General features: G+C 41.9%; 1 protein-coding gene across 5 annotated transcripts in view; it reads left to right on the plus strand.

Moving 5' to 3' along the window:
• LOC125891994 (semaphorin-3F-like) overlaps positions 1-24,772 on the plus strand; it is an 85,698-nt gene that overhangs the window by 57,261 nt on the left and 3,665 nt on the right. For 2 of the 5 annotated variants that reach the window (XM_049581682.1, XM_049581715.1), the window contains 13 exons: positions 2,333-2,422; positions 4,133-4,226; positions 7,445-7,564; positions 7,826-7,965; positions 9,111-9,225; positions 17,276-17,345; positions 17,471-17,615; positions 17,860-18,082; positions 19,181-19,269; positions 19,460-19,501; positions 21,213-21,369; positions 22,631-22,714; positions 23,005-23,138. In XM_049581682.1, the coding sequence (XP_049437639.1) occupies positions 2,333-2,422; positions 4,133-4,226; positions 7,445-7,564; positions 7,826-7,965; positions 9,111-9,225; positions 17,276-17,345; positions 17,471-17,615; positions 17,860-18,082; positions 19,181-19,269; positions 19,460-19,501; positions 21,213-21,369; positions 22,631-22,714; positions 23,005-23,138 (1,503 nt within the window). Of the gene's footprint in view, positions 1-2,332; positions 2,423-4,132; positions 4,227-7,444; positions 7,565-7,825; positions 7,966-9,110; positions 9,226-17,275; positions 17,346-17,470; positions 17,616-17,859; positions 18,083-19,180; positions 19,270-19,459; positions 19,502-21,212; positions 21,371-22,630; positions 22,715-23,004; positions 23,139-24,772 lie in introns of all 5 variants that reach the window. The other 3 variants (XM_049581692.1, XM_049581709.1, XM_049581700.1) reach the window with 3 other exon arrangements.

Raw genomic sequence — 24,772 nt, forward strand, 5'->3', positions numbered from 1 at the left:
ATGGGGTGCCAGTGGAATGTTCCAGTTCTAGTCCATTAATGAGAGGGCTGTTTTTTTCTCCGTCACATTGAGCAGACAGGTCCGAGTCGTCCCCCCGTGACCGACTTTCTCAGCTGGGCTGGGGAGTTACCTATGATTGCAAAAACATGAAATGTTACACTTTACACAGATGCATGCACACACATACCCTGACACAGTTTTTAATTGTTCAAAAATAAAACGTCTACAGAGCTTTTAGACAGGTGCAAAACAAAAGTATTGCTTTTCCTTAGTAGCTTAGTGGTTAGAGCAGACGTCCTATGTACAAAGGCAGTGTCCTTGCTGCAGCAGTCATGGGTTTGATTCCAGCCTGTGGCCCTTTACTGCATGTCATCCCCTCTCTCTACCCCTTTCATGCTTGAGACTGTCCTTTCCAATAAAGAAAAAAATCCTCAAAACAATGTTAAAAAAACGAAATTGTGAATTAATCATTTAAAAAAATTTGATGGGTCCAAAATTAGTGTTTAGTTTACCTCTGTGTAAAATGTGTGACATTTGATTACCACTTCTAACAAGGCCTGTGAGCCAGTCTTGCTGTGTTGGTATCATTTATTATCTCAGTGTCGTAAGCAATCAAGATTCTTAGTAGTGGCCACTTTGTGTGGGAAAAAAAAGAAAAAATGGCTGAGTCTAACAATACGCGCTTAGAGTCAGCTGAAGGAGTCTTACTTTCTTCTTGACCAGTAAAAGCTATGGTTTAAAACCTGGTGGTGGGCAGTGCTGTGAATGGTCGGCTCAATGTTTGCCTGGTTAGCATGAGCTTAACGCAAAAGCAGCCGCTAAAATCCAAGCCATTCAAACTTTCACAACAAACCCACACCAACACTGAAAAGGCTCGTTTCTCTCATTATTTTTTTTAACTCTTAGGTCATGTTAGCTGTATGATGCTAATAGTTAGCTCTGTGATTGTGTGTGTGCGCGACAGGCAGACTCTCAACTGTCCCTGGTGCAGAGCTCACACTTCCGCAGCAGTAGTCTACTAGCGGAGGACTGTCTCCAGAGCTGCTCTCCTCCCAGTGAACAGTCAGTTCAACATCTGCCTGGTTAGCATGAGCTCACACAGCAGCAGCAGCTAACATCTGAAACTGAGCCACTGAACAGTCCTAACGAACTCATGTCGACACAGAAAAGGCTTGTCTTTGACGTTAAACCTGTTAATAACCCTTTAATAACATTAGCCATGTGATGCTAACAGTTAGCCCTGTTATTGTGCATGTACACAGTGAACAGACTCTCACCAACTGTGCCTGGCGCAGAGCTCACACTCCCACAGCAGTAGTCTTTTAGTGGGACTGCAAGGTCTTATGATGAATAGAGAGAGAGCGAGAGCATGGCAAGTCATGACAGTAACGTTACTATGGGCTGGTACCAAAACTCGGGAGTAAAAAGAAAAGGACTGTAGCCTGTTGATATAAAACAACAAAAATGATGAGACATAAACCAATAAGGGTGGAACTTTTTTGTCATGGCACAGTGTTACCCAAGGCTAGCTAATGGTAGCCATATCCTAAGATTAGGCCTATGTCACATGAATCTTGAAACATCCTTGTACAAAGTAACCTAAATCTAAAGCTATTATATAGCTACATGTTCCAAAATGAATTAGTCAATCTAATAAGGAAGATTCACCATCTGACATGACTGAATCAGTCTGTCCACTCGACCATGAAATATCTACAGGTTGTAGGCTGCAAGGAACTAGCAACCTCTTGTGCTTCGAGCAACAGCTGTGTGGTGATGTGAATGTAATGGAAGGGGGGAGGGAGAGTGTGACATCTAGTGCCTAATGTTTAAACAGCACCTTCAGGGAAGCGTTCATGTCACTTTGAATTAAAGATCCAGAAAGACCATTTGATTACACCAATGCAGTGTATATTCTTTAGTTCTCCAGTGCTTTAAGTCGGAGTCTTGTAGCTTTTGTAAATGGTAATAGCCAAATGTTTTGCTTTGGCAAAGCTTTGAGAGGAATGTATGTAGCATACTGTGAGAGCCTTTATTGACTCAACCACATGATTGGGAACCATCTGGTCAAATAAAGCAACACACATTCCTTGTGTAATGGTGCACGCACATACACACACACACACACACACACACACACACACACACACACACAGTATTTTCCTTATACACTTACATTATATTAATTTCAGTAGTATTGGTTTGGGGAGTTTTCTCACCGTGTCTTGAAGTCAGGACAGATTCAAGAGATGCAAGTGGAGCTCAGGAGGGTCCTTGATCCTTCCTCATCAGTGGCGTAACATCCAGACTGTGTTGCTGTTTCCTGTTTTAGACATCCCTGTATCTGCAGATGGCCCAGGCCAGAGGAAGGGCTAGCCGCGCAGCTGAACCCAGCGCGGTGCACGACACACTTGGACTAAAGGTGCGATGTGGGCTCCTGTCTGCACCGCAGCCCTGCAAACCACCTGGGCTCGTGGTCACCAGCAGCATGCTCCCTCTGTTTTGTGACTGAGCACATTTTGTCAACCCCATCTTTAACTTGGCCATCACTTGTTCATCTCCGTAACATTTGGCATGCATCTTTTATGATCCGTGCACAATCTTAAAGTTTTGTCTAATGTGGAACTGCATTTAATGTCACCTCATTTTGTTTCACCCGTGTTTCACTCACATTTTCTTTGTGTAAGCCTCATTGTCTGAGCACCCTTTCATCTCCGTCATTGTCCATTTGTGCTTTGCATTTGTGCTAAATGTCATATTTTGCATGGAAGCTGGGTTATCAAGGGGAAATAGCTTCTCAGGCTGCTAAAGAATTCTGTTGACTTTTGCTAGGCTTAAATTCAATCAAAGAGGCTTCCACCGCTGTTCAGTGCATGGCATATTCATATTGCATATATTTAGCAGCGCCTATGAACAACAGATAACCGAATCATTCATCTGGCTTATCTGAGGCGACGCAGGATGTCCCACCCATCAGCCCTTCACCGCACCGAGCCCTCCACCTTCTGTAGGAATGTGGTGCAGTCTCTCCCACAGAGGCGGCGGGACTAGTCAGCATCTGACCCACTCCCACAGCAGGCTCTGTTAGCCCAGAGCAAACACCAGCCATCTGTAGCCAACTAGCTGTGAAGCAAAGGAAATAAAAAAGCCACATACTTGAACATGTCTCCACTGTTTGAGCTCTCCAAGCACTTTAAAACACAGAGAGGGACTCTTGTAGGACATAAAGGCTCTAGGTGAAGTGGGACACTTTGAAAATGTTGCAAGTTTTTCTAGTCATTTTTTTATCTGCTGCAACTTTTGTGAAGGGTCATATTTTACAGCGGGGTTGTAAAAACATGTTCAGGGTAGTTTCCCTCTGGTACACATAAATGTTTGTGACCTTTTTTTTTTTCAACATCTGGCATGGCTGGGAGTGAGCTGCCAGCACCTCCTCATTTGCACAAGTGGTGATTTTAATCAAAGATGAGTAGGGAATTGCACAAGGGTGATCCAGTGAAGTGAGTTTGGCACAGTGCCGTATTCTCTGCCCTGCTTTAGCGCTGATGCACAATGACAGAGATGTCTCCATCTCTGCACCCGTTGGGAGTGAACAAATGGGGATTGGACATGCTCTGGTCCGTGAGGCGGGGCTGCAGGACATGTCATCACATGCCACCGATTCATTTCCCCCCACTCTCATACGCAAATTCCTGCCAATCACCTCTCAGTGTTTGCGTGCAGGGATGCCACGAGCGGTGAGCATCAGTCATCCAGCCTCCATCCCAGGTTTGTTTTCACTGTGCTGGATTACAGGTGTCAGCAGTAGGCCTGCACAGCCACAGGCACCGAGAAGCTGAGAGATATTTGGCATGCAGCTTATTATGTCGAGAGAAGCAGCCCACGACACATTGTTTTCCACAGTAAAGTGGCATAGAGGTGGATTAGAAATTCCTTGCTTTCCCCGCATGTATTTTTCTGTATGAACGCACGCTCATTATTCTAATACTTCATCCCCCATCAGGCCGTGTAGGTCCCACAGGAGTCAGTGGGAGCACATTCTCTGCCTCATTTTCCCTGCACAAGGGATTCACAGTGACAAGATGAAGAGCACTGAATTTATTGCTGTCTCTGTATGATTTTTCCATTCTAGGAAGAAATCTTCCATTTGGAGCCGGGTAAAGTGGAATCTGGGAAAGGAAAGTGCTCCTACGACCCGAAGCTCAACAGCGTGTCAGCTTTGATCAGTGAGTATCATCTGGGTTTGGTCACATGAGGGCGTAGGCGCGGGCACAGTCCGGCCCAGTGGTCTTTATAGCAACGGCAGTGTCATCCCATATGGATTCTTCATCTTTTGTCTCCTGTTTCTTTATATGGCCATCCCTCCGCTCACAATTTATGTTTATGGCAATGTTTTTTAACAGAAAATATTTATCGTCTGCCATTGAAGAGGAAGTCAAGAAGTCAGGCCGAGTGTCCTTTATATTCTGTGCCTCTTTCCCACAGTGAGCTGCTGGGTTTAATCAGCCTAATCATTGTATGCTCGAGAATATTTCCTTGTTAGGGTAGAGATGGGCTCAATAATATGTGTCTATTAATATGTGAACCTCTCACTGGGGAATTAGTGGTCTCTAATCAAAACACTAAGGACATGTTGGGAAAGCTATTTAGTGCTTTTATCACCATTTGAAAATGATCTTTATTCCCATATGAACCAGGGCTCACACAGTCTTACTTCCCACTGAGCCTGTCCAAGTCCAGTCACCAGAAGAAAATGTACATTTCTGCAAACCACAAATACGTCACATTTGCACATCTCATATGTCTCACACCAGTGTTTCTAAAGTATCGTATTATATGAACTGACTTTGTCATTGGGAGGTGGAGGGGATGGCAGATGGCGTGACACATAGGTGAGACCTTTGCAAAGCTGTAGACCACTGTTTCAGACCAACAATGAGTTTCCAGTTAATTTTTAAGTGTCAAATAAGGTTGTTTTGTTGCTGTTTTTCCAACAAGGATACTGCATTTTCTGCTGGGATAGTGCTACGAAAAGCCTATGTTTGTTTTTTACCGAGACATTGCTGCATTGCCTGCTGGAATAGTGCCCCTAAAACCTTTTTTTTTAAAAGCCAAAACATGACCATTCCTAACTATAACAAAAACAGATGGTTTTTGTGCCCTAACCTAACCATAAAATTCACCGCAGCATTTTTTTGCCAATTTTTTTTCTGCCGATTTGGTTGGTATTTGCATGTTTTAGTCAAACAATAGATATAATGAATAAATACTGTACATTAATTAAATAATTAATTAATAATTTACACTTGGAGAATAAGTGCCAAGGAGTATTGAAGCAACTCTGGAGACTTATGGTGGTCCAACACCTTACAAAGTCATTGGACCAAAATATTGAAAACAAATGACATCTACTGGTCATCTAATTTTCTTAAGTGAAGAAGTGCACCCCACTTTTGAATTTGCTTTCTATCTGTGCTGATGCAGCAAATTCATATGTACCAAGGCTTATCATCTTAGCTTATCATCTGTTGTAGCATTCATGAAGGCAGTGTCCTCTGTCCCTTTACCCAAGGTCATGCAGTCAGGTCGAGATCACACAGTTGCCACCAGTGAAAGGCGATCTTCTGTGGGGTGAGACAGCGGGTGTAAATCACTTGCACTACTTTCCCACATTAGCACAGTGCCAGCTGACCAGTATGGAACCAGTACTGTCATCCAAGATGGATTTATCTCCCACTTCCACCAGTTAGCATCATACAAGGGACACTGTAGTTAGTGTTGATAAGGATTAAGAACCCTGCACCACAACAACAGATTTACCATTGCCCACTGGCTGCTCCACTCTCCACCACATTAGACATCCCGTCATCCGCGGACATTTTAATGATATATCATCAATCTCCATATAGGGCTGATGAGGACCATGACATTGGATATAATGGTGGTAGGACAGTGTGTTTGTTTCCTCTGCTCTACCCCCTGCTGTCTGCTCACTCCATCTCCAAGAGCTCTGACAGTCACACCTGCTCTCCAGTGGGGCCCTTACAGCAGCTGGAGGACCAACACCTTTCCTTCCTGTGGCTTAACAAGGCTGTTGTATACATTTGTCAGTCTGCACACATGGATGTGCTCATACTTTATGTCTTTATGGAGTGTGTGTGAAGGCTGTTTTAGAAAGTTTGGGCAATGTTTTCGGTAATGCTTCATTTTATGTGTCCCTTAACTTCTCAGTGGTTTCCTCTGAAGTAACTCTGAGACTACATAGGCCTGCATATATATTTATTTTTTTATTATACTTTTTAGCTTTTAAGGAAAAAAATAAAATAAATTATTATAAATAAATATAAATTTGCTACTCTTCCAATATATAGATACATAGATGTATTCGAAGAGGTGCGAAGACTAGTGGTAAGTCTGCCCCTTGAGTGCTGCAGGAATGGAGACACAGAAATGAGTTAGCATTTTTGCACTTACAGTTCCTTGTTTCAAACTCAATGGGTGTTTTTAATGTGTTTTGGGGTAGATGCCAGAAATAAGGTCTGTGGATTAACACAAGGTCAAGAGATTTTTTTGTTCTACAACATTGTTACTTACTTACTTAAGACCCCAGCCTGAATTTTAGGCTTCAACATGTCTTAAAAAGGTGATTGCTAGCAAGTGGCTAAATGAGACGTCATCAAGCCAGCACAGCTTCTTAACAGTCTTGTTGTGGTTACAACGCTGTAATGTCATGTGTCCACTGAGTAGTTCATTTACAGCCTAACATTAGCTTTTACCCCTAGCGACTGCATTTAGGCTTCAAAAATCATAAACGGAGGTGTTCATTTGTGAATATTTTCTTGCTGAACAAAATGTGTAAATATCATAAACATTTGCTTTCAACTGCTTCTGCAACAGTCCAAAATCCAATGAAAAAATCCCATAGGCTTTTTGACGCTGCAGCAAGGGCAACACTCCATGTCACCTCACAGAAAAACTCTATTGTAAACTACATTATGTACAATGCTAGAATATAAAGCTTAACAGGCATAACAAATAGCCCAAGGGTGACAAGGCTTGGCTAATAATCAATGGAATGCTGTTTTTTTTCTTCTTCTGTAAATTAGACTATTAAAAGTACATCATCCTTTGCAGAAAGCTTTCTAACAAATTACAGTTACGTCATCAGTTCCTTTCTCATAACTTTTTAGAAACTATTGGGGGGTTGACCACTAGCATCTTGAGTGGCAGTATCATCCTTATCACTGTATGTCGAAATGAGATAATTATGTAGATGATAACTTTGTTGAGCTGAGCATCTGTATTGTGGAATAAAGAGTCCTCAGATGGTGGCTTCTAAATATAAATTTTGAAATAAAAGCCTTGGTGTGTTGTGCCAAGGGCGGTGCTGGAATGTCAGAGTCAAGGAATTTCACTAAACTGAGCTGTTTTCTCTCTTTCTCAGATGGTGAACTGTACGCTGGGGTCTATGTTGACTTTATGGGAACAGACTCTGCCATTTTCCGTACTTTGGGAACAAAGACTGCCATGCGAACAGATCAGTACAACTCCAGATGGTTAAACGGTAAATGTCCTATTTAGCCTATAAATGATACATCAGGCTTTCATCCAGCTTGTGAAGCCTTCCTGCATGGTTTTTCAATATACGACGAAAAAACAGGGTTCCAAATGTATGGCTGAAATGAAAAGATTTTGGTGTTAACGTGTTTAGAGTCCCTCAACAAGTGATAAACAGGAAACGCTGATAGTTTCGAAAAGATTTCAGCCAGATGCTTTCCCAAATTCATTCTCTGCCTAAACATCTCACCACCTCTTCTCCCCACAGACCCCACTTTCATCCATGTACACCTCATCCCCGACAGCGCAGAGAGAAATGACGACAAGCTGTATTTCTTCTTTCGGGAGAAATCCTCCGAGATGGGCCAGAGTCCTGTGACCCAGTCGCGTATAGGACGCATCTGCCTGGTGTGTACACAGCGAGAAGCATGTTTGTTTTTGGGTGTAAACATAATGAAAAGAAAACCTGCATCGATATGGAAAACAGGCTGGAGGCTCCTGAGGCAATCCAGTATTTGGCCAACGCTGACGTGCTGGAATCCACATGTCTTTAACCTTCCTGTCTACAATGCTTCCTTCTGTCTGGGAGGTCGCCCTCTGACTTCTGACCCTGTGATCTTCTGACCTCTTCTCCCTGGTAGTCCTAAAACACTTGAAGCTTTTAGTGTACATGGCAGCAAAGAAAAAAACCTTTCTTTTAGAGTCCGTCTCACTTAAAGTAGACTTCCTCCACAAAAGCGTTTGTGCCCTAGAAATACAAAGTGAGCCAAGCAACAAAACAAATAACAACAAAAGTCTCTGGAGAGCTCATGAGGCAACTTTTGGTGTTTATGCAGTGTGAGTGTGAGTGTACACATTCCCTTATGGTTTTGCGTGCATATATAAGTGTTACAGTGGGGTGTGTGAGCACGGGTGTAAGTGAGAAAATGTGCCATACGTGTGCTCGTCGCCTCAGCTGTTCACCTTTTGTAATTATTTGAGGAGGTCAGGTGCTGACCCGGCACACAGCAGCCTCCAGAGACCCGGTCCCGTCATTCTTACTTGCCACACATCTGGATACTCTTACTGCCACTCTCTGCACCCTGCATACCACCAAAAATACACTCTGCCACATACTGTAGTCACACTGGAAATTAGAAAAACACTTCAACTCCCAAAATGGGATTCATCAGAAGTGCATAAGGAATCAGAAGCTTACATCCACCCTTTAAAATGAAATATTAAAATATACATGCTTTCTCATCAGCTTTCGCTAAAGATACTGATTATGGAGGAATTTAAAGCACATACTGGTCTCAGCTCTTTCTTAGTGGGATAGATCCTGGCCTCGCTCCACCACAGATGGAAGAGTCTAAATAGGAGGAGACAGTGTTTACCATCTCACCACTCCCCACCCCTTCCTTTTAGCTTCCTGGCTTTGCAAACCAACATGTACTGTATAGTGTGTGTGGGTGGCTCCACCTGGGTTTGTTTTCATTAGGAAGACAGAGGAGGATGTGAGTTTGAGCGAGTGATGGGGAAACTGTTTCCTGTCTCCACCCTCTCCAATACAGAACGATGATGGAGGCCACTGCTGTCTGGTTAACAAGTGGAGCACCTTCCTGAAGGCCAGGCTCATCTGCTCAGTGCCCGGCGCCGACGGCATGGAGACGCACTTTGATGAGCTGCGTAAGTACAAAAATCTTCGCACCTGCACATGGAGATAACGCTGTGGTCTCTTTCAATATTTTCAATTGGCCTGGTGATCTGTAGAATAATTGGTGTGGTTGGGGGGTGTTGTAGATATTTCGTTGTCAATCACATATGCTGTCAGCCCTGTGATGCCTTTTCCTTTTGCTTCACTGCTCTTTTGCCGGATTACATCTAACACATCTAGCCTTAAACCTACTGACTATTGTTATTACTAGATAATCTGCAGATTATTTTCTCTATTAACTGAGTAATCATTTGGTCTTTAAAATGTTAAATTGCTAGTTTTATCTGACCAACACCCACAATATTTAGGAAGGCATCATATTTTTGCAAGTAAAACATTTAAATAGATTTAAATAGAAGGTTTCTACTTGAATATTTTTACATGCTTTAATTGTTGAAAAACACTTTAGTTTCCTCATACTATCTGTGCTCCAACATCTGTGTTCACCCTTTGTTTGAGAAGACGATGTTTAGCACATTTCTGTTTATTTCTCTCTGGTCTCTGCATCGTTACTGGCAGCCGGGTAATGACAGTAATGAACAATAGCGGCGTTTATTTACTGTGAAAAATGAGCAATACAAGCTTCTGAACACAACTGGACATGTTCCAGCAGGAATATGATCCAAAATTGGGGAGCCCAGCTGAAATTGGGTGAGACAGGTCCCTGGACAGGTCGCCAGACCATCACAGGGCTGACACATAGAGATAGACACCTACGGCCAATTTAGAGTTCCCCTGGGAGAACATGGCAGCTCCACACAGAGGCGCTCCCCCACCCCAGGGTTTGAGCCGGGAACTCTCTTCCTGTGAGGCAACAATTCTAACCACTACACCACCGAGCAGCCCACTTTGGTTACTTACTGAAAGACAAAATACTGAAAAGCAGCAAGTCTCTTTTAAATATTAAAACATTTTGTCAATCTGTGACATGTTATGGCAAAATTTGTTTTAACACTGAAATACTACTTTTTGTAGTATAACACTACTTAGTTTTCATTTTATTTCATTATTAGTCAAGTACTTTTGTCACAGCCTGTTTGAAAGAAATCTCTTCTTTGGCAGTTAATCATTTTGACAGTAGGTATTGAATGGCAAAGAAAAAAATACAAAAAATGACATGGATTTATTTCAGACATATTCATTTTCAGGTTCTTGTCATGTATGATAACATATAAAATATTAAGTAGAGAACAGTCTACTGCAGGGTCTGTTTCCACTGCAGCACCTGCCAGGAGTGTGCTTGTGCAAACACGCGCACACACACACACACACACACACACACACACACACACCAGCTCTCAGTCCTTGGCCCATATAGCAGTCCACTCCCATCACCTGGCCCGTACTGCATACTGTAATGAAAATGACACTCATAATCCCACCACTGTAGTTGTCTTTCAAGATGTCTTAAACAAAAGTGTCTGTTTTTTGTGTGTGTAAAGGGGGTGGCCCGATGGTGGACAGATCAGATCACCAAGCAGGAATGTCTGTGAGTGTGAGACTATTAGCCTCTCCAGGGGAAGCTCTTTCCCTTTCTGTCTCACTGGTTTAAAATAGAGCCAAATAGTGATAGGGGACTGATGTGTGAGACAACTGTTGCTCTTGAACTAATCTCAAGAATGAAAAAAGCCATGCCTGTTGAATCTGATGATCGTTTTTTGTCTCTTTATCTCCCTGACACTCATTTTATCTCAACCTGCCTGCAGTTCTAAAAGCACTGCTTTGTTTTTACAGGTGACATTTATTTTATCCCTCTTTGAACAACTAAAAGAGTGACACACACTTGAAAACTCTGTGGCCTTTTCGTGTGTGCAGCCACTTCACCAGAATGATGTGAGAGCTGTTCTGAGTGTGAATGGGCCCACTTTAGCCTTTACAAATGAGGGTTCTGTCTTTACTGGTCAGGTCAGTGTTGACATGGGCGTGCAGCGTAGAGTGGTTCTGTGACAGAGTTGGAGAGTCGTCAGTGTTTGGCGCTGGTGATGATTTTACGGACATTGCTTGAGTATGGCTGTAAATGTGTAGTGGAACAGGCTAGTGAATGACCAAGAACAGGCATGACAGGGTAGACATGCCCATAGAGAAGACTACATGTCAGTTTGCAGAGCAGCCATCCCTGCCAAGGACTCCTAGAGGGGACAGTAAATTGGATATGACTGAGTTTCATGTTAATGGCTTCACATGTCTCGCTGGAGACTTTGTGTTTACAGCGGGAAGAGGAAGATTTTAGGATTTCTCAAGGGCAAATTTGTCTTTAACTATTACACATTAAATGCACATTGGATTTAGGTCATTAAAGGACTAGTTGAACATTTCGAGAACCACACATAGCAGTCTTCCCATTCTTGAAGAGAGTAAGATAAGAAGGTACCACTTTCATGACTGTACACTCAATATAAAGTACAGCCAGGAGACAATTATCCTATCTTAGCGTAGCTTACCTTAGCTTAAAAGAAAGACTGGAGCCAGAGGAAACACCTGGCCAGTCCAAATTAACAAGATCAACCTACCAGCATGTTTAAAGCTCAATAATTGCCATGTTATACTGTATAGCCTATGTTTAAAAATTACAAGAGTTGCCAGGATTCCAGTGCCAAGAAATATTCCTGCATATGAGCTCTCGCACTTGTTGAACTTTAAGGTGTTGAAAAGCAGATATATTGCCTTTGGACAGGGCAAAGTTAGCTATTTTACCCTGTTTCCAGTATGTTAAGCTAAGCTAACTGGCTGTCGACTGTAGCTTCCTATTACCGAACAGATATGGTGTCAAAAAGGACTAAGTAGACATTGAAAAATAAATAAATAAAATACGCTCAGCACTGTCTTACTGAGAGTTAGATAACAAGATTTATAGCACTGTCATGACTTTACAGACAATATGAAGCTACAGCCTACTCGCTGTCTTGCTGAAAGTTAGAAGATTCTGAAGTCTCTTGTGACTTTGTGTTCAGTATGGCCAAATTCAACAAAATCATCCTGCAGCACCCAGCAGTATTATGGTATACTGTAGCTAGGCTAGCTACAGTATTTTACCCTATTTCTAGTACTTATGCTAAGGTAAGCTAACTGGCCGCTGGCTGTAGCTTCATAATTGCCATACAGATTTTAAGGGAAATATCAACCTTCTCATCAAACTCTTGCCAAGAAAGCCTATATGCATGTTTCCCCAAAATGTTTAAAGCCAGGATAAGTTAGGAAAACGCAGTTAGCCATGCTTGAGTAAACAGATTCTTAAACTTTTCCCCTTTCTTTAAGAGTTTTAATAAAACCACTCTACAGGCACTGAGAAGTTTGTTGAAATATCAAGACCAGCTGTGTTCTTAGTGTAGTGGTCTTGTGTAGAAAGACATTATGGCAAAGCACGCCTGAGACCTGGGGAGTTTTTACAGTTGGAATATGCAGCATTTATTGGCTCTACCTGACATCTTGGACCTAAATGACCCACAGTGATTGAAAACACAGTGCTAAAATGATTTTTACTCAATAACATACAGAAATAGGAAGGAGCTCCTGCATCTTAGATGTGGAGCACTTTAAAACAAGTCTATACTAGAGATAAAATGGCTGAGCAACAGCAAAAGAGGGACAGAAGGGGAGACACTTCGAGGAATGGACAGCAGACTTTAAAAAAGACAAAACAATCCAAGTAGAAAATGAAATATTTTTTTAAGAAATGGGATGTACAGCGGCTGAGATTTTATTGCCATACAGTTACAGAAAAAGAGGTTGTGGGATATGGATCCTTTCAGAGCTGTTATTAACACATGATATCCCCTGGAGCTAAATCATCATTGCCCTGTCAGGATAGCTTTTATTGCAAATCATATAGTGCCTATTTTTCCATGATTTCCTTAAGGCGTGATCTGTTTTGAGCGACTGAATGCCGTCCATGATAGCCCTATCTTGGCCTCAGAGGCGTCTTGTCTGTATACGCACAGTGATGCGTTCTTGCGTGCAAAATGCTCTTTTCTGCAGCGCAACAGCTGTATGTCATGACAAGGATCATCTGTTGTGTGACACCCATGGCAGCCCGTCGTGCTGCGTCCATGCTAACCCATGACCGTTCCACTACTCCGGCTGTGGCAGCTGTGGAAGATGGCACGGTGGTGTGTGTGAGTGTGTGTGTATGGGTGTAACTTTGGGGGATTCGGTACTGAGAAATAAGGACAATGTGCCTGCTATCTCTCAGCTTTATCCTTTTCTCCAGGAATGAGCTCACGGCTGTAGACAGTCCCCAGAGGAAGGCTTGACTGTACAGACTTACTGGACAGGACCAGAGCACAGCAGTTCAGATTCAAACACAATGCTTACACCATCCATGTATCATTCTGTCTGCATAGCAGCCTGACAGCTAATTTCTCATGCTAGTCTATACGGGACTGGCAGTGCATAAATCTGAATTAGTATACTTTTTCTTTTTGCATCGATCAGTTCACCTTCTGTTTCCACACTTTCCAACCACTAATAGTCATATTTTTAGCTTGATCCTTCCATCTCTCGCTTGTTGACTCTCTCACTAATCACATCTTTAGTCCACGGTCATTCCCCTGCGTAACTAGGTTGGATGCACATTCCCCGTTTTGTGCCGAAGGCCCTTGTCCTATTGTTGGCAGTGTACTTACCTCCTGGGACTTGTATTTAGGTCAGGTACAGAACGGCTGTGAGACTTATCACCTATCACATGTTTAGCTCATCTTTATTTGTTGCTATGGACCTTTCAGATCAGCAAAAAGATTATGTGTATCAGGAAGTGTCCAATGTCAGAGCTCTGTAGGACAGAGTTTGTGAACGTTTGTGATTTAGAGACCTCCAGAATTGGCTTATGAGTACATGATGCAGTTCTCTTTCGGGAAAGAAGAGATATTTCCTTTCCCTCGAAATAGACGACATGAACTATGGACACAGGAAGAGGAGAATCCCTGCTCATTGTTTTCAAATGTCCTGTCTCCTTGGAGCAGTCTCAGGTGGTTCAGCAGTCACGTAGAACCAGACTGTTTGATTTCTCAGCTCTGCTGTTAAATAGCACTTCTCTGTGTCTGACTCTTGGATTTGATTGCTTTGTTGAGGTTAGGTGATAAAGCCTCTCAAGATTCAGTTATGATGTATTATCTTGTCAATAAAACCTTCACCTTCTGTGTCCTTCCTGAGGCCATCATTCAGTTTTCTGTTGCACAAAGTCGATTGCTGTGATTTTACACCTACTGTTTCCGTCGGCAGGATATGAGAATGGCAGGAGGGCTGTTTGGATGGAGGAGACTCACTTTTTTGCCTTTTGTTATTTCTATCAGACTGATAGTCTGTTAGTCTGTTTCTAGCAAAGAACGTATAAAAGAAGGATGTAACCTTTGGGTCTCAAAAGTGAAGCACCGTAACCCTGCATTCTTTCTAATAGCCAGCAGGGGGCAACTCCATTGATTACAGAAAGAGGTCTGATTGTACTTTTCCTAGTTAATGTCCCAACCACTAAATTCAAGTCTTCTTAAATAAGCAGAATTTTCATTTTAAAAATTTTCATTCCATTTAAAGTGAAATAGACAATAAACCAGGGAATGCTTTTGTGCGTGGCTACTTTGTGATTGACTAATGGCTATCAAAGAAAGGTATCTTCATACAACAGTTCTTATAAGACTTAACAAATCAGTGAATTAGCACCTTTAACATAAAGTCACGCACATTAAGTAATGTCACTTTGCTTAGGTTTAGGAAAGTAAAGTTAAATAGTTTAGGTTTAGGAAAAGAAACATTGTTGAATGTTACATACTTGACATAAAGTAATGTATTGTACTGTACATTACGTAACAACATACCTTAAATTAATTAAAAGTTCATTTGGTTTTACACGGGACACAAACACCGGTCTGCTGGGGAAGGTGTTTGATATTCACCACTCCAACCTTTCTCCTTACGCAGACTTTTGCTCTTTATGCTACTAACTCCTACATGCCTGTCAGCCATAGACTGTGAAGACTGTATAGACTGTAAGCACATTCTGTGCAGAGTTTGCATTTTCTCTCTGTGTCATTGTGGGTTTTCTCCAGGTACCCCAGCTTCATCCCACAATCCAAAGACATGGAGGTTAGGTTAACTGGTGACTCTTAAATTGGCTGTAGGTGTTAATGTGAGCTCGAATGGTTTTCGGTCTCTGTGTCAACCCTGTGATAGTCTGGCAACCTGTTCAGGGTGTACCCCACCTCTTGCCCAAAATCAGCTGGGATAGGCTCTAGCCCCCGCTCGGCCACCAACAGAATAAACAGTCATGGGAAAAAAATGAATGAATGTACTTTAGTTTCTAACCAAATACCTGCAAAATGAATGAAATTCCCATGAGCTTCAGCTGTGGTTAGTGCTAATTAACAAATATTAGTGTGGTAACACGCAAAATTAAAATGTTTAACACAGTAAACATTGTACTTTTTAAACAGCATAGTAACATTGCCATTATGAGCATGTTTTATTTTTTTTTTAAACTATGATTTGATAATGTTATAGGCTATGTATTGTAGTGACCCTGCAGTAAATGTTCTGTTATAATGTCAGTGTTCTGTGAGTTAATGGCACGTTTGGGATTGAATGGGGTGCGGGGTACGAGTGTGACGGGGATGAGGAGGGCTGTGTGAGTGCGCGTGCTGGTGTGTGTATGAGCGAGCTGGAGGAGAGAGCAGGAGTGCACAGATGGAGTTACAGCTAAGTTGTTGTTTGTTGGTTGTTTTGGCGTGGTTACGGCCAACAGTAACCTGTACTGTTGAGCAATAAACGGTGATTTAATTGCCGAATAACTGCGTCATCCTTTCCACACATCCTGGCGGACGCTACAGTATTATAAAAAATAAAATTAAACCACAGCGGCATGGTGGTGTGGTAGTTAGCACTCTCGCCTCACAGCAAGAGGGTTGCCGGTTCGATCCCGGGCGTGGGAGCCCTTCTGTGCAGAGTTTGCATGTTCTCCCCGTGTCAGCGTGGGTTCTCTCCGGGCACTCCGGCTTCCTCCCACAGTCCAAAGACATGCAGATTGGGGACTAGGTTCATTGAAAACTCTAAATTGTCCATAGGTGTGAATGTGAGCGTGAATGGTTGTTTGTCTCTATGTGTCAGCCCTGCGATAGTCTGGTGACCTGTCCAGGGTGTACCCTGCCTCTCGCCCGATGTCAGCTGGGATAGGCTCCAGCCCCCCCGCGACCCTCAAGAGGATGAAGCGGTTAGAAGATGAATGAATGAATGAAAATTAAACCACACTTTGTATGACATATAAAGTTACAACAAACTTAGTTACAATGTTGCAACATTGTGCGCGCACAGCCTTTCACCACCTGGATCCTAAAATAAACACCTGTTTTATTACATAATCATGCTTCCGTGTTGCGCCATTCATTAAGATCTTATATTTCTGTCATTCAAATAACAAGAATTGTGGTTTAATACTCTTAATTATAGCAGCCAACTTATTGAAAAATGTCAGGTTTAAATTGGGCTTGGGCCCATAATTACAGTTAATTGGACGGGCCGGGCCGGTCCCGGACATAACGTGCACAGGCTCAGGCCGGGCTGGGCTGGATTTTTTGGGCCCGATCTAAGCTCTACACTGTACTCAAGTATAGCCTAATAGAGTTAGATCTTGTCATGAACTATTGTGGCCAAGCTGAAGGCAATAAATAAACCACATTCACATTTAATAAGCAGCACAAAAATTCTCACATGAACCCTTGACCTTTTCTCCTTTGATTCAATTATGACTTCAAGGGACTCTCACAGAACATCAAGACACAACACAAGATCCCACTTTGCTCATTATCTAAATCCAATAGTGAGTTCCATGTGTTTTCAACAAAAATGAAGTTTCAGCTTCTTTGTAAGGGCATCACTCCTTTCAAGGGTTAGTAACCTAAATGTCCCTCTGGCTGAGAGAGGCTGGATTGACTAAGAAGCTGTGTAAATTTTAGTAAAGAAAAGTTTGTGCTGTGGAGCGTGATGTTTCCTTCAACCATTATGTTTGCACTGATGTGATTTATTTTTATTCTCTTACAGGAGACGTTTACATACAGCCAACACAAGACACAAAAAATCCTGTGATATATGGCGTCTTCTCCGTCTCTGGGTTAGTGCACGCTAACACCTGTAATAGGCTCTGTTTTAAGATAGATTTTCCAAGTTGTTGATATTTTCATTATTTTGCCAGATACATTTTCCTGACCCCTCTCTTTCTTTACTTTCTACTTAAAGCTCTGTCTTCAAAGGCTCAGCAGTGTGTGTCTACTCGATGGCTGACATCCGCATGGTCTTCAACGGACCCTTCGCCCACAAGGAGGGTCCCAATTACCAGTGGGTGGCCTACACTGGGAAGATCCCCTACCCTCGACCTGGCACGGTAAGTTTCAAATCCACACTGACCCCACACATGAATCCCACAGCAAGCTGGCATAACAGCTCCTCTCTGACTCAGACCTCAAATAGAAACCATGTGAACAAGATGCAGGCATCAGCATAACCAAACTCAGAATGCTACTGCAAGACAGGCTCCAAAATATGCTTCTTTTTATGTGATTATGTCAATTATATTTTATGGGTTTTGACCTGAGCTCAGAATGTTAATGCCTGTGTTTGTCTTTCAGTGCCCTGGAGGTACGTTCACCCCTAACATGAAGTCCACTAAGGACTATCCAGATGAAGTGATTAACTTCATGAGGAATCACCCTGCCATGTACAATGCTGTGTACCCGGTGCACAAGCGCCCCCTGGTGGTTCGGACCAATGTGGACTATGAGTTCACCACCATCACTGTGGACCAGGTGACAGCTGCAGACGGCAACTATGAGGTGCTCTTCTTAGGAACCGGTGAGTGTTTTGTAATGTGTTTGATTTAGTTTGATTGAAAGAGGGAAGGAGCCAAATCTCTGCTTTTTGTCTGCTTCTGAAATCATCATTACTTTTTAAGTGACTTAACATGTACATGATGTCAGTCTGAACCCATGAACCCCTTTAAACAGAGTCAGAATGGTGAATGACAGTGTCAGTGAGATGCTGAATAATGGAGAAAAAAAATCCCCCCATGGAAATAAATCCCATGTAAGTGGAGGGCTTGTCTCCCTGCAATCATTTATCATTAAGAGAAAAGCATTCTTGCCTTTTGTGCTTGAGTGGAAATTTAACCAATCAAAAGGTTTGTACCTCACTCTTTTCACATGAAGTAAACACCAGGAGATTTGTACCTGGAGGGCAGGGGTGGATCAACAGCAGGAGGCAGAGAAAATAAATAGTGGGTAGGAAGAAGAGAAGGAAGGGGGGTACAGTTAGGACATCCATCACCTTAATCTCGCCCACCAGTGTAAGACTGTCTGTCTGCATGCCTTGAACCTTTAATAAGGCCCCATGTATAACAGCAGCAGCCACCACACAGGACGCAGCCCTCACATATCGTATATGACGCCTCTTTACTGGCTTCTTTGTTCGACTAATGGGTTTGTGTGTGATGGCGGGCCACTGTGGAGGAATGTGTGTCTTTTCAGCTGCTGTCAGAGGCCGCCATTCAGCAATGCACTGGGGCTCAATGCAGAAGTCATAATAAATCTCAGGTATCCTGCTCACAGGAATGCCTAACTCTTAACAGAAATCAAACATGCCAGGGGAATGTCTTATATGGCATCTAGATGAATAGGTTAAGGCTACAGGGGAGCTAAGGATGACAGAGGAGGTTTGTCATGGTGGCAGCAGTGAGTACACTAAGTGAAACGGAGCTTCACGTCATTGAGGAGAGTTTAAGTGAAGAGAGCCACGAATCAGAGGTGAGGAGTACAGTGGAGCCTGTTGATATGAGGATTATCCCTGGTTGGAGGCTGCTGAGAGAATAAAATGGGAATCCCAAGGGACTGTTGACAGGCGGAGGGATGTAAGGTTGCAGGTATGACAGGTGTGTGTGTGTGTTGTGGTCCGCAGACAAGGGAACAGTTCAGAAGGTCATCGTTCTGCCCAGAGATGACCTGCAGACTGAGGAGCTGGTCCTTGAGGAGGTAGAGGTTTTCAAGGTGAGCTTTCATTTTCTCTTCTACTATATTCATCTAACTTTCTTTGTACTTTCATATTTGTTCTCCCACCCACACCTTGTCACGTTGTCATAAGTTTATTGTTCTTTGTTACTTGTTTTTTTTCTTCATTTTTTCCATCTGCTAGAGAGATAACAAACTGTATCTTCAATGTATTCTTTTCTCTATCAAGGTCCCTACTCCAATTACATCCATGAAGATCTCATCCAAAAGGGTAAGCAAGTCTGTGCAACTGATTTGTTTGATCTTTGCTCACATAAAGAGAAAAGAAACCATCTTACAAAGAAAGGGAATGAAATTAATGCAATTTCAAAGGTTATAAGCCACACATATACAGTTGTTCTTCACTGCTGCTTCCCTTCATAACTCATACGAAAGCTGTAAATCTAAGGAAGACATTGACGAGAGAAAAAAGGACACTAAAAGTTTAGAGTTGTCTTTCACTGTGAATAAAGTACTTGGCCTCTTCTAAATGCTATGACATCACTTCACAGAGAGTTTGTGTTACACACAGCCTGCCAGACTGACAAATTTTTAACAGCTGATCATAAAAAGATGATGGCAACCGGATAGACATGAGCTCAATATTCTCCCAGATCGTCCAGAGCCTGCTGCAGTTTTAGCACAGTGCAGGATTAGGTTTTACACTCATCGCATGACATCTGTCTGGGTTTGTAAGGCAAATAATGGCCAAGAAGATGTGCATCATATAAGCCACTGAAAACCTTTTAGGGTTCACAATAGGGGTGGGCATTATATTGATCATGCTCACTGTATTGCGGCTTATTCCCAGTGGGATGTATAAAGACACAATATAAAATATATACAGTCACAAAAAGAAAAATAAAGACTCACAAACATGAAGCATCACACACACTCCTCCTCCCATCCAGACCACTATTTCCAGGTTGAGGTGTGTTTTTCTATCTTCAGGACTCCAGACCACTACCATTTAGTCACATTTTGCAACCACGGAGCACCTGTAGGACTTGCAAACATTATTAATAAATGACCTGGAGAGCTGTTAGTCTGCTCACACTGAATAAATCCTCACCTTTAATGGTGCTGCTGTAATGGTGTAACTTTCCGCTAACAGCTAACAGCTAACCGCTAACCGCTAACGGTTGACCGGAAGCTTCAAATTTGCAGCAAAAGTATTAACACTTCCTGCCCAAGACGAACTGGGTTCTTCAGAATAAATGCACCAGTGGTTCTGCTTTGATTTATTTTATTATAACAATACTTTATTTAACTTCATTGTAGCAGTACTTTATTAAGTTTATTGTAATCTTTTTTTTCATTTAACTTGATTATAACAGTACTTAACTATACTGAAATTTATTAACTTAACATGTGCCTTTATTATTATGAGTAGTTTATTTAGTATTTTAGTAGTTTAGAAGAGATTTCAAAATATCGAGATAAATATCGTGTATTGCAATATAGCCTTAAAATATCGCAATATTTTTTTATAAACTATATTGCTCATCTCCAAATCACAATTTTGGATAGAAAATTCAGTTACCCAGGCTTGATTGCTCATTGCTGGTATCCCAAATGTTCAGGTCTGAATCTCATGTCTTGAATATTTGTGTCTGAATGTGATCAAGCCAACCAGATTTTTTATGTGGACTTACATTTTGAGATCAAAATTGAGCTTATTGAATTCAAGTTATTTGAAGCTTTTCAGTACTGGACACTTGAATTTGTTAACCCTAAAATTCATATGTAGAATTGAAATAAAGCTTTTCAACTTGAAATCGACTGTAGAAAGTTTTAATAATGTCCGTCATTGCCTTTGATTTGGCTCTGCTTGTTGCAGCTATCCTAAAAACCTCAGGATGTTTTCTCTTTCCCTTATTTTAAAATCAGTGTCCTCTAGCGTTATGTATAATACGATTTTCCATCCTCTTCTCTCTCAACAGCAACAGCTGTATGTGTCATCTGTGATAGGGCTGACCCAGTTGGCTCTTCACCGGTGCGACGTGTACGGTGAGGCCTGTGCTGACTGCTGTCTGGCCAGAGACCCTTACTGTGCCTGGGATGGCAAGTCCTGCTCCAGGTACTCTGCCTCGCAGAAGAGGTGAGCACCAAAAGCAGTGTTAGCATGCACTACACTAACTCCTAACTGACTCAGTTGGTGTGTTGGATAATGCTTTAGACTGCCTGAATGGCTGACTGGCTGTTTTAATGGCATTGTAATGTATTTTGATATTCTTCATAGTCTTTGGGTAAACTGTTGTTAACACTCTACTAATAAATCATATACTTGTGGTATTATTAGTGTAACCAGTAATTGATGTAAAGTCACATACTTGGGGTGATGGTTTGCGGTTAGATCCATTTGATTATGATATTTTAAAGGGTAGCTTTGATATTTTTCAATCTGGACCCTTTTTCCCCATGTTTTTGCATCTAAGAGACTAACAGGAACCGCTGTTTTGGAAATTGATCTGGTATTGCGTGAGAAGGCAGCAGCCATCAGAGGTGAAACAGGCTGCAATGTAAACACTCAGGGCAATATACATTGTCAATTTACATTCACTAAAAGTGCTTCTTTTGCCACTAATAGGCTCAGATTGTTATTCTAAGTGTCTGACAGCATTAGGGAAAGGACTCTACAGAGATAAATCTTTTAGTTAGTCCTTTTTATTTAATCAGTAATGGCCCCAAAATTGCCAACGTCAAACATGTCAGACCTCATTTAAATTAACGGTAGTTTTATCATTGTAAAAACACTTTTTTTAATGTTGACAGAAACAAAATAAAACTCACTAAAGCTGTTGGGGTTAGTCTATCTACTGTGCCAACAATTACCAAAACAAGTCTGGTTGAAATAAACCCTTAATTCAACTTTAATTAGATGTGAAAATATGCTGGTTCTGTACACGCTAATTAGCTGTTTTATAAAAGTGAGTCTGGTGGGTGTAGTTATGGCAAATTTGGGGCTGTTTCTGGTGAAACAAAAAGGATCTTACTCTTCAGTAGAAAGGTCTGTCTCTACAGGATTCCTTTCCTAATGTTGTTAAACATTTAGAATAGTAATGTGATCCTGTCAGCGGCAAAACAAGCACTAACAGTGGAAGGAAATTGACAGGGCACAAATGCTTGTGGTTACATTGCAGCCTCTGTCATCACTGCAGGCTGCAGCCATTTTGCTTAGCACTGGACCAGTTTCAAAAATGTTCATTTCCATTAGTCACTTTCACACACAAACATGTGAAAATAGGGTCCAAGTTGAAAAATACTTAAGTTACCCTTTAATGGCTTTATGTATTGTTGAATGGCTTTGAATGGCTTGCGGTTGCTTTATGATTTTTTTCTCTCCTTATTCGGCAATACTGGTCTGACCCCTTTAGACGTAGCCGGAGGCAGGACGTCAAGTACGGGAACCCCATTCGCCAGTGCCGAGGCTTCAACTCTAACGGTAAGACGCCTGTTCTTTACCTTCCTGAGTTTTATTTTCTGCTTCTATTTGGTTATTAAGGAACTCAGAAGGATGAAAACAATGACACATCTCATTATTGCTGCTCAAACAGTTCAAGGTTTCATAGCTATGGGCTGTATGACAGCATTGTGGCAGATTTATGGTAATCTGTGACAGCCATATTGCTAAAAGGACTTTGATTTGCCACAACTGAGATTTTGGTTGTAAGGAGTTTATGGTAATGAGTGTTTTGGTTGCCATGGAAATCCCCCTCTCTCTATGCCCTGCAGCCAATAAGAACACTCTGGAGATGGTGCAGTACGGGGTGGAGGGAAGCAGTACCTTCCTGGAGTGTCAGGCCCGCTCTCCCCATGCTGTTATCAAATGGCATCTGCAGAGAGATAACAGCGATCGCAGAAAAGAGGTGAGCCGCCACATCGTGTATTTCTCAAAGATGATGGTAATATAAGCATAATGGTACTTGTGGGTATTTTACTAACATTCATATTTATCCAATATAAAGCACAATACAAACTTCCTGACATATTGAATTGGCTAGAACTTTACTGACATGGGTTAGTTGTAGATGAGCATTTCCACAGATGAACATGAAAAATTTCTTTTGGACATATTCATATGGAGGTGGGCCCCTGTATTTCATTTCAGTTTGTTACTTTGTTGTCAAGGAGAGATGGAAATTTATATGCAGTATGACACATTTGAAAAATTACTCTGGCATAATTCTTTTTCCGATTATCTGTTAACACGATTAAATGATTCAGGCTCTGATTGAATGATGCCTGATTTCTCACACAGACCTCCGACTGTCCTCAGGCCCAAGGGAAAGACACATGAAGGGGAGCTGTGAAAAAGTCCTCTGCTATGATATATAACCCTGAGGCACTAGTTAAAGTTTTATTGTGGAGCTATGTAGTGTTGCTGTCTCTCTTTTATTGACTATTCTGTTGGATGGTCTCTATTCCCACAGGCAGAGCCGACTTTGCTGCTGCCTCGCACTTCTGACTCTGAACTAAAAATTAATAAATAAATGTGTTGTTATCACCTGATCAGATTCATGGGTGTGGAATCTGTTTAGGTGATGACACCTAAACAATAAGACTATTGGCTAAAAATATGGAGGTGTAGATCATTTAAATTAGATTCATTCAGCCAGGTTTATCCAAAATAACTTTGTTTTCACCTGATGTTGCACAGCTGTTATCTTTATCTCATGATTTGATAATAAAACCAGGCACTAGTCACCATGACAGTATTACCCCCTTTTCACCAAATTAGCTTGGATTCTTGAACCAGTTTTGTTCAGGATTCTTGGAACCATGGTGCTATTTAATGAACCAGCCTGCATTTCCACCAGTTTTGAGTTGAGCCATTGTAATCAAGCATGCGTCATTAATGAAGGGCATATGCGCAATGCACAATGGAAGTAAACAATAGGAAGCTAGAAGGCGGGTGGGATTGATTACCTGGGGGCTGATTACCTTTTTGTCCTGTTATTACAGATATTTGTTTGTATCCAAAAAACAAGCATGACACACCCACTGAGGTCAAGGAAAACCTGCTATTTTTGGTTTAAGCACAACTTTTCAGGTTCTGAACCAATTTACTTCTGGTCAAAATGCTCTATGCTTCTGGTTCAGGCACCTAGGGAGCCCAAGACAACTTCAATAGCTTTTTGATCTGCTAGCGCAGACATGTTCAGATCCTCCTCCCATTATTTACACAACCCCAAGAAAATCCTACACTATAACCCATTTCATTTGTGACTGGTATTTCCCCCCAAAGCCACTGCTCAGTTTTCACTATTGATTTCCACCCAGATTGTTAGCAGTAGGGATGTCAACAATTTATTGTTAACGGTTAACTGCTGAGAGTAATTTTGACCAGTTATGCATGAAAGTCTCTGAGTCAAATTTGCCACTCTTCGTTTTAGTAGTGATACTAGCACTATGCTGATTAACTGCCCATTGGTTGGGTTGAGCTAGCTAGCGGCACCGCTTCTTCAGTGATTACTGCTGGTAAGCATTGCTGTGGAAACAT

This window comes from Epinephelus fuscoguttatus, linkage group LG1 (genome assembly GCF_011397635.1).
Source record: "Epinephelus fuscoguttatus linkage group LG1, E.fuscoguttatus.final_Chr_v1".
Classification (NCBI taxonomy): Eukaryota; Metazoa; Chordata; class Actinopteri; order Perciformes; family Serranidae; genus Epinephelus; species Epinephelus fuscoguttatus.